This window comes from Physeter macrocephalus, chromosome 18 (genome assembly GCF_002837175.3).
Source record: "Physeter macrocephalus isolate SW-GA chromosome 18, ASM283717v5, whole genome shotgun sequence".
NCBI lineage: Eukaryota > Metazoa > Chordata > Mammalia > Artiodactyla > Physeteridae > Physeter > Physeter macrocephalus.
This window is the reverse complement of record NC_041231.1, coordinates 83,372,294-83,381,840: the sequence shown is the minus strand read 5'-3', so window position 1 is coordinate 83,381,840 and position 9,547 is coordinate 83,372,294. Positions and strand designations below refer to the sequence as shown.

General features: G+C 41.6%; 1 protein-coding gene across 1 annotated transcript in view; it reads left to right on the top strand.

Annotated features, from left to right (window-relative positions):
* The window catches only part of PKHD1 (PKHD1 ciliary IPT domain containing fibrocystin/polyductin), a 429,330-nt gene that overhangs the window by 60,508 nt on the left and 359,275 nt on the right, over positions 1-9,547 (top strand). The window contains exons 29-32 of the mRNA XM_024121891.1: positions 603-798; positions 1,507-1,574; positions 3,251-4,843; positions 6,701-6,844. Coding sequence (XP_023977659.1) covers positions 603-798; positions 1,507-1,574; positions 3,251-4,843; positions 6,701-6,844 — 2,001 coding nt within the window. The remainder of the gene's footprint in view (positions 1-602; positions 799-1,506; positions 1,575-3,250; positions 4,844-6,700; positions 6,845-9,547) is intronic.

The window sequence follows — 9,547 nt, the reverse complement described above, 5'->3', positions numbered from 1 at the left end:
GCTCCGTGGCATGTGGGATCCTCCCGGACCGGGGCACGAACCCGTGTCCCCTGCTTTGGCAGGCGGTCTCTCAACCACTGCACCACCAGGGAAACCCTAGACTTTTATCTTCAGAAAAGTAGAGGCTACAAAAAGGACATGGGGTGTTATTTTCTGGTTATGAAGACCATCATAACTACTTGATTTGCCTTTGCATGGAGATGAATTAATGCCTCTTGTGTACAATTGTCCTGACAATTTTTCTTTCTATGCCCTTGAAGTTATAGGCTGTAGCTCTATTAAAAGAGTTGTAAGTTTCATGATAAAAATTAGGTTGGCATTAAAAGCTTTTTCAAATTATTTTTATTTTATTTGTTTTGGCCACGCTGCATGGCTTGCAGGATCTTAGTTCCCTGACCAACGATCAAACCTGGTTCCAGCAGTGAAAGCACCAAGTCCTAACCACTGGACCGCCAGGGAATTCCCGGCATTAAAACTCTTAATCAGAGTATTATGCACAGGGCTAACCACGTGTTTAATCTCGAAAGATAATCTTAGAATTGAATAAACGGTTGAGACCACAAATCCACTTCACAGGGGCTAATGGATTCTTTTCAACACAGGAGGTGAGACCCTTTCCATTGGAATGGCGCTGCCAATGAACCACATGGATTTGGATGCCCAAGTCCACATTGGGGACACCAGAGCTCGGGTCCGAGTGCTGGCAGCTCAGGGCCTGGAGGTGGTGCTGCCCCCGCTGCCTGCTGGGCTCCACGGAATCTCAGTCTCCATCAATGGGGCCCACATTCACGCACAAGGGTGAGGTGGATCCTTGCCATTCATTTTAAGTCTGTTGATGGTCTAGCAATTCAGTTGAGGAATTCTAGTTTTGAGTTAGGTCCTTATTTTTTCTTCTTCTTCTGAAGTTAAGGGATAAGTATATGAGAACCCTAAAATTTGAACAAATCTTGGAGACCCTACAGGACAGTTCACTCTCAAGACCAGTTTTTGGGGTACTAGTTGGGGAAAGGAGAACTTTCTGGAACTAAGATGTCATGTCTCTCAGTTGGGTTGGGATGGGATGGGATGGGCATCTCTATGTGAGGAGGAAGCGTCTGTGCTTAATAAGAGAGTGTGATTTCACTAAGCCCTTTAATAATAACGGTGTCTTGGGCTTTGAACAAATGGCTTCAATTACTGCACAAGCCGTGCTCAGTCCTCTTTACCCTGAAGTCCCTCTGCCAAGTATTTCTCCACAAGTTCCCTGGCTTCATTCCACGAAGTAGCTAAACTCTATGAGGCTGATGTGCCCACTTGATATTGGAGCAGGAAAATATCCCACATAGCTTCTCTTCTTCACGTTTCCTTTCTTCTCTGGTGGACAGTGCCCCTCACCTGTGCTCTCCATCATAGCCCCCTTTCTTTCTTCTTCTCCCCCCAGTACATACATCTCGGCTGTCTCGTGCCTTCTTTTCTCTTTTTTTCTGACTCTCAGTTATTTCCTGACCATCTCCCCATTTTCTATAGTGTGGATCTTCACATCCAGTACATCACAGAAGTCTTCAGCATCCAGCCTTGCTGTGGGTCCCTTCTGGGTGAGTGGCTTTGACCTGACTGGTATTATTTATTCAGCAAGTCTACTCCCTGGATATTCAGAGTTTGTTCCTGGTGAGACCAGAGAAGGGGTTGCAGGGAGAGGTGCTTTCCCCTGCACTGGCAACTGAGTGACGTACTTCGGAAGCTGTGAAAACTCAGGATCCCTTAGCCCAGTGAGTTCAGGAAATTAAAGAATTTTTACGAAAAGGAGATGTGCCTGGTTTTCTTTTTTCCTAATGAGAGGAGGCTGAAACATCTAAAAAGTGGCACATCTCGAGTACATATCACAGAATCACTTTGCTGTACATCAGAAATGAACACAATATTGTAGATAAACTATATTTTGATTAAAAAAACAACAGTAGAAAACAAGAGAAGAGCTTCCTGAGTTAGCCTTTTTGATACTGCATATGCAAGGACAAGAGGGATGAGTCTTTGATGTCTTTGCTTGCTCTAGGGATGTAAATGAAGGACGAGACAGAGTCAGAAACAGAAATGCCAATATGGGAGATGTCAGGACAGGACAAATAGAGAAATCTAGAAAACTACTCATTTTCAGAAAAAATTGAAAGCTGTATATTTGCCTGTGATAATCATTGTGATAGTGGATGAAATAACACATTATCCTTTTTAAAAAAATTTTTTATTGGAGTATAGTTGATTTACAATGTTGTGTTAGTTTCAGGTGTATATCAAAGTGAATCAGTTATACACATACATATATCCCCTCTTATTTAGATTCTTTTCCCATATAGGCCGTTGCAGAGTACTGAGTAGTTCCCTGTGCTATATAGTAGGTACATTATCCTTCTTGAACATAGTATAATCCTTTTTAAAGCTGCTTGGCTATACCACTGATTTGGTAATGATAAGGGGTACGTTGCCCCCATCCCTGTCCTGAAGATGGGATTTGATTGTGCCTCAACTAGAAAGTGAGACAATGTGTATGAATACAGCAGCAAAATTACAAGCATGTTTCAATGTTTCAGTCCTTCTTGATATGTCATATACACACACACACACACACGACTACATAATATATGGAATACTGGAATATTACATAGAATAATACAGAAAATAAGTAGAAGACTTCAACAAATTAGATTTTTTATTAGTAAGTTTAATATATATAGAACAATATACATATATACTACATAATAACATAGAGAATAATATGGAATGTTAGGGCAGATAATACAACAGATGACAAGAAGACTAAAGAATTTGATTTTTCATTATGTATATGTTGTATACATATGTATATGAAATATACATATCCTCTTTCTACATAATAATTTGTAGAATCATATAGGCTGACATGTTAGATAATATAGCAGTTGACAAGAGCACTTCAAGAAATTTGATTTTTCATTAGTGTCCAAGTTGATGGAGGTGGTGGTTTCTAGGATCTATAAACATACTTGGAAATTTTGTCTTAAATATTATAAACATTCCTCTTATTGGACAATTTATATTGTTTTACTATCATGTGAAATTTAGCCCATGTGACTCCTGCCAAAATGATCACACATCAACATTGATGGGTGAGGTGAAATACTTTCACTAACACTTACCCCACCTTTTACTTAGTCCTGCTGGGGCACACAAAGGGGCTGTGAGTTCCTAGTTCTGAAATATCAGCTTTTCAGTTTTGTTCTCAATATTTGTGCTTTAGGTGGAACCATCCTCAGCATCTCAGGAAGAGGGTTCAGCAGGGACCCAGCTTTGGTTTGGGTGCTCGTGGGCAATCGGTCCTGTGACATTGTCAACTCAACGGAGACGAGCGTCTGGTGTGAGACCCCGCCAGCCCCCCTGCCGCCTGGTGCCCCAGCCCCTGTGGAGGTCTGGGCTGGCAGCCAGCCCTTCCCCCACCAACCTTTGCCAAGCCTGGTGGGGAAGGGCTTCACCTTCACGTATGAAATGGCAGCAACCCCGGTGGTCACAGCCACGCGAGGAGAAATCACAAATCACAGCCTGAGGCTCTACGTGGAAGGGCAGAATCTCTCCAACTCAGAGGTCCTTCTGGGGAACTTGAGCTGTGATGTTGAGACCCAGTCTCCCAGTAGCAACACAAGCCTGTCTGGGTGCGCTTTTCCTCTTCACAGTTTGGAGGCGGGCATCTATCCTCTCCAAGTACGTCAGAGGCAGATGGGGTTTGCTGACATGTCTGCGGTGCCCCAGCAATTTGTGGTGTTGCCTCAGATAACAGCCATTTCCCCAACACTTGGGTCCACCTGTGGAGGGACAGTACTCACGGTGAGGGGCTTGGCTCTCAACTCCAGCAGGAAGTCAGTTCAGGTTGACATTTCAGGTCCTTTCACTTGTGTGATTTTGAGTTTGGGGGACCAGACGGTCCTCTGTCGGATTACCCCGGCGGGTAACCCCTTGCCTGGCACTTCCTTCACCCTGAATGTCACTGTCCTGGTTAATGGGCTGCCCAGCGCCTGTCAGGGGAATTGCACTCTTTTCTTGTGTGAAGAGACAACTCCTGTCATGGACGCCTGGACCACGACCATCAGTGGGTCCCTGACCGCAGTGCTGATTAGGGGTCAGAGGTTATGTACCGCGGCTGATGAACCAATGGTGTTTGTGGATGATCGCCTTCCTTGCACTGTGACTTTCTTTAATACAAGCCACGTGGCATGCTGGATCAGTGACTTGGCCCCAGGACCCCACTACCTATCGGTTTTTCATACAAGATATGGGTATGCTTGCTCTGGTTACCTTTACAGACACTTCCACATTTTGCCTCAAGTGTTTCATTATTTCCCCAAGAATTTCAGCCTCCATGGTGGAAGCCTCTTGACCTTGGAGGGTACAGCCCTGAGGGGGCGGAACTCCACGTTAGTCCACGTTGGCCAGCAGGCCTGCCGGACTGTGAACCTCAGCTCTGAGCTCATCCAGTGCGCTGTTCCTGCAGGGAATGGCTCCGTTGCCCTGGACATAGAGGTAGATGGACTTTCTTACCAGGTGGGCGTCATTGGTTACAGCGACGCCTTCACCCCTGAATTGCTCTCAGTTTCTCAGACTGATGATGTCTTAACGTTTTTGGTGGCCGGGATCTCAGGAGCTGCGAACGTTGACATTTTTATTGGCATGTTCCCCTGTGTGGGTGTCTCTGGCAACCGTACCCTTCTCCAGTGTGTGGTCCCATCCCTTCCTGCTGGGGAGTACCAAGTCAGAGGTTATGACCACCTGAGAGGGTGGGCCTCATCTATCCTGGTGTTCACATCCAGAGTGACCGTTACAGCAGTGACCGAGAACTTCGGTAAGTCAGGCAGATGAGGCAGAAGAGCTTTCTTTATATAAGTGGATCAGTGGCTCCTGTCCCTACTCTGTGAGGTAGGAAATCAACATCAGTCCGAATGACAGAAGGAGAGAGAAGCCGGGTTTCCTCTTACAGTCCCAGCTTCCTCCTAAACTTGTCATGCTCCATTTAGGAGGCTTTGTTTTTTTATCGAGGAGATTGTGCATTTCTCTAAGTGTTTGATTGTATTTTAACTTGATACATTAACCGCTTTAATTTGTGCTTTAAATTAAGGAATACCATTTGTAAGAGCTCACGATTTGATCATTTAAGTAGAGCATAAATGCCTTCGTTTATTTTTAAACCTATCTGCCAATTTGAATTGTTTTAAACTTATTAAATATGATTAATTTTTATCATTTTGTACTATTCCACAGACGAATTCATACTCCACCAATAATAAGCCAATTGCACAGTACGATTGCATTGGTTGAACTTTTTCTCCTTTTAGATGTATTGATATGTGCCTTGCCTTTTCTTCCAAGGATGGTTTGGGTTTTTGTCCCCTTAATGTCTTACTACACTTGAGATAGCTCAAATGCGATTGTGATGCAGAAAGTTTAGAAGTAATTATGGGAGCAGGATCGTAGACTGATGAAGTACGAACCAAGCCATTTCTTGGGACAAATATGTCTGGCCTCAGCTGGGCGGGATGCTATGGGGATTTGGGTTTGGTCCTGAGTCCGTCACTATCTTAGCTGGTAACTTTTTTAAGCCTCAGCTTTCTTATTTGATAAAGGGTTTGGGGCTGGATGCTCCCTTGTTCCCCTTTCAACTCTCTAAAAATCCATGACTTTTATGGTGAGAGAGGAGGGGTAAGAATGCACCCAAGCAAAAAATTTGTCAGGTAGTGTTTAAGTACCACCTAGATTTGACATTGAAGGCAGGAGAAACTAGACCTCTAACTCAGTGTGGACTAGAGGTCTCTGCACATCTGAGACTTCAGCTGACGTTTTCCTTTGTTGATTTTCAGACTGAAGCAAAACACGTTGTCTGTTAAGAACTGACATGATTTCACTCATCAGACAGGCACTCTTCTTACACAGTAGGTAGGAGTATAAACTGGGGCAACATTATTTTGGAAAGAAATTTGGCAGTATTCGTCAAAATTAAAAATTTACTTTTCCTTTGACCTAGCAATTCCACTTCTAAGAAGTTGCACCAGTTTTACTCATATAAGTGTATATAGTTCATTGCACCATCCTTGACTGCAGCAAAAGAGGAGAAATTTTGGAACTATTAATCAATAGGAAGATTGCTCAATAAATTATGGTATAATCATATGATGGAATTCTAAGTGGCTATTAAAATGATGAGCTAGATCTGTATATATAGACTTGGAAAAATGTTTATGCTACACTTCTAATTTTTTAAAAAAGTTGTAGAATATTATGTATAGAATGATCCCTTTGTATAAAAAAAACCTATATGCTTAGAAAATTCAAGAAGGAGTCACAAGAAATTCTATACATGGCTACTTCTGGGGAGTGAGATAAGTAGTTAGGGGAAGTTTTTCTCTCACTTTATACTCTTCTGTATAAAAAGTTTAAGAACTATAAATAAGCATTATTTTTCTACATAGGAATTTTTATACATTTTATAGGTTGTTGAATTATTGGGGTTTGACAGAATAAGGGCTGCAGGCTTTGGAGGCCAGAGCTTAGTGAGAAGAAACTGAGAAAACAGGGAATCTAAGGCCAGTGTGTGGACTCAGGAGGGCATAGAAAGAATGAAGGGGAGCAGGAAAGCATGGGTTTGAATTCTGAGTAAAGAAAGATTTGCCTCTGTGATGGTGAACTCATCATTTTGTCTTTAAAGGCTGCCTGGGTGGAAGGCTTGTGCATGTGTTTGGAGCAGGATTTTCTCCCGAGAACATCTCAGCTGCCGTGTGTGGTGCTCCCTGCCAAGTCTTGGCTAACGCGACAGTGTCTGCCTTCAGCTGCTTGGTTCTGCCCCTGGATGGTCAGGAAAAATGCCATATTCGTTTTTTAAAGAGTGTATATAAAAATGACATACTTTGGTTAACTCCATTTTTTTGATAATTAATGCTTTAATGACTTTAAATTTTTCTGTGTGTTCCTGGGGAAAAAAAATTCGCTCATCTCCATCTAAAATGGTAGTTAGAATTGGGGACCACCTGTTAAGATGAGTCATAATAGCTTTTGTCATATTAATGACAACAAAACATTTATCACCTATGTTCTTTTTTTTAACATCTTTATTGGAGTATAATTGCTTTACAATGGTGTGTTAGTTTCTGCTTTATAACAAAGTGAATCAGTTATACATATACATATATCCCCATATGCCCTCCATCTTGCATCTCCCTCCCTCCCATCCTCCCTATCCCATCCCTATAGGTGGTCACAAAGCACCGAGCTGATCTCCCTGTGCTATGTGGCTGCTTCCCACTAGCTATCTATTTTACGTTTGGTAGTATATATATGTCCATGCCACTCTCTCACTTTGTCACAGCTTACCCTTCCCCCTCCCCGTGTCCTCAAGTCCATTCTCTAGTAGGTCTGTGTTCTTGACGGCAGTCATATGAAGATGGAGAAAGTAGTTCTGAGTGGTGAATGCTAGTTTCAGTGACAGCCTAGGCATCATGGAGAAAACAATCTTGTCTTGTTCTGAGGTGGGGCTGCTGAAAATGTCTGCCTTCTGGAGGTCCTAGTGAAGGGATTAGATCATTCTGCTGGAGAGCTCTTGCATATTAGTGTGCTCAGGTCTTGAATCTTATTATAGGAAAAAAAGGCCAACATTAACATTATCCTTTTATTCTGTAAAGTCCAGATAATTACCTGAGCCCTTACTCAGTAAAACACCACGATCTCTCACTGCTTTAAGCTTTGTAGCCATCACGTAAATTGTGGCACGGGAAGCCATGTCTTTGTGGGGTGGAGGGTTTAGAATGGAAGGTGCAAAACTTTGATATTTCTATGATGGGGCTCACAACACATGCTTATTACCCACTGAGCTTCAGAAAAAAAAGTCTCAGGGATGAAATTACTATTATCACTACAGGGTCAGCTAAGCCAGGTGGTTATTTGGTTTGCATAATCATAGATCTTATACCCGTGCATTTAAAAATCATTTGTACTCATGTTTTCTGTAAAGTGCTTTAAGTTATATTCCTAATTTCTGTGTCTGCAACTTGAATGTTGGTGAAAGATTTACAGTGATAAAAGCATCACTTCTGAGCTTGGACAAAAATTCCATGATGGATAATACTATTGTGATGGCAGTTTACATTGGATTGTCTTAGACCAGAAGGAGGAGGAGGAGGAAAGGAGGGAGAGGGGAAAGAATCCTTGCTTAAAATACTAGAAATTGAGTGTCCTATTACCATCATGTATATGAGCAGAACATCACAGATGAGAGATCTATTCTACTTAAGATTCCACAATAGGAAATTTAGGATATGGTAGAAAATTGAAGTTAATACGTCTGTTTCTTTCTCTGTTCTAACTCCTGTGCATAGAACTGTCCTGGCTTAGGGGACGAGCAAAATTAATGTTTGATGAAAGAATAAATACGGGAATTGGGAAATGGTGGACACATAAAACGGACTCCCCATTTCTAGGTCCTAATATTTAACAAATACTGCTACAGTTTTTTTGGAGGGGGCGGGGGGCTTTCACATATACACTATTTAAATTAATCAACTCTTTGCTATTATTTCAAGACATCTAGTTTCAACCAGAAGTACAAACTAAAAACCAATGAAGTTTCAGGGTCAGGTAAGTTGTGTTATTGGGAGTTTTATAACTCATAGGAGAGGAATAAAATAAATTATTATATTTTAAAAGATTTGATTAAATTTAGAAAAAGAATTCTCAAAATTCTTTGATTTTTAGAAGAGGAAAACATGAGTGAGACGCTGTAACTTTTACCATTGTCACTAGGTGTCAGCAAACACTTGCTGATTGTGCAAGGGCCGCTCATTTACTCTAAGGAAATGGATAATTTATTTTCCTCTTTCATTAAAAAAGAATTGGGAGATTGGGATTGACATAAATACACGAATATGTATAAAATAGTTAACTAATAAGAACCTGCTGTATAAAAAAAATGAAATAAAATTCAAATTAAAAAAAGTCTTTTAAAAGACTTTTAAGTACAATGTCTATAAAGATGGAGAGGAACTGGTGGAATCCAACTCCACTGGTTTCTTTTTTTTTTTTTTAACATCTTTATTGGAGTATAATTGCTCTACAACGTTGTGTTACCTTCCGCTGCACAACAAAGTGAATCAGCCATATGTATACACATACCCCATATCCCCTCCCTCTTGCGTCTCCCTCCCACCCTCCCTATCCCACCCCTTTAGGTGGTCACAAAGCACGGAGCTGATCTCCCTGTGCTATGCGGCTGCTTCCCACTAGCTATCTGTTTTACATTTGGTAGTGTATATATGTCCATGTCACTCTCTCACTTTGTCCCAGCTTATACTTCCCCCTCCTTGTGTCCGCAAGTCCATTCTCTATGTCTGCGTCTTTATTCCTGTCCTGCCTCTAGGTTTGTCAGAACCATTTTTTTTTTTTTTTAGATTCCATATATATGTGTTAGCATACAGTATTTGTTTTTCTCTTTCTGATTTACTTCACTCTGTATGACAGACTCTAGATCCATCCAACTCACTACAAATAACTCAATTTTATTTCT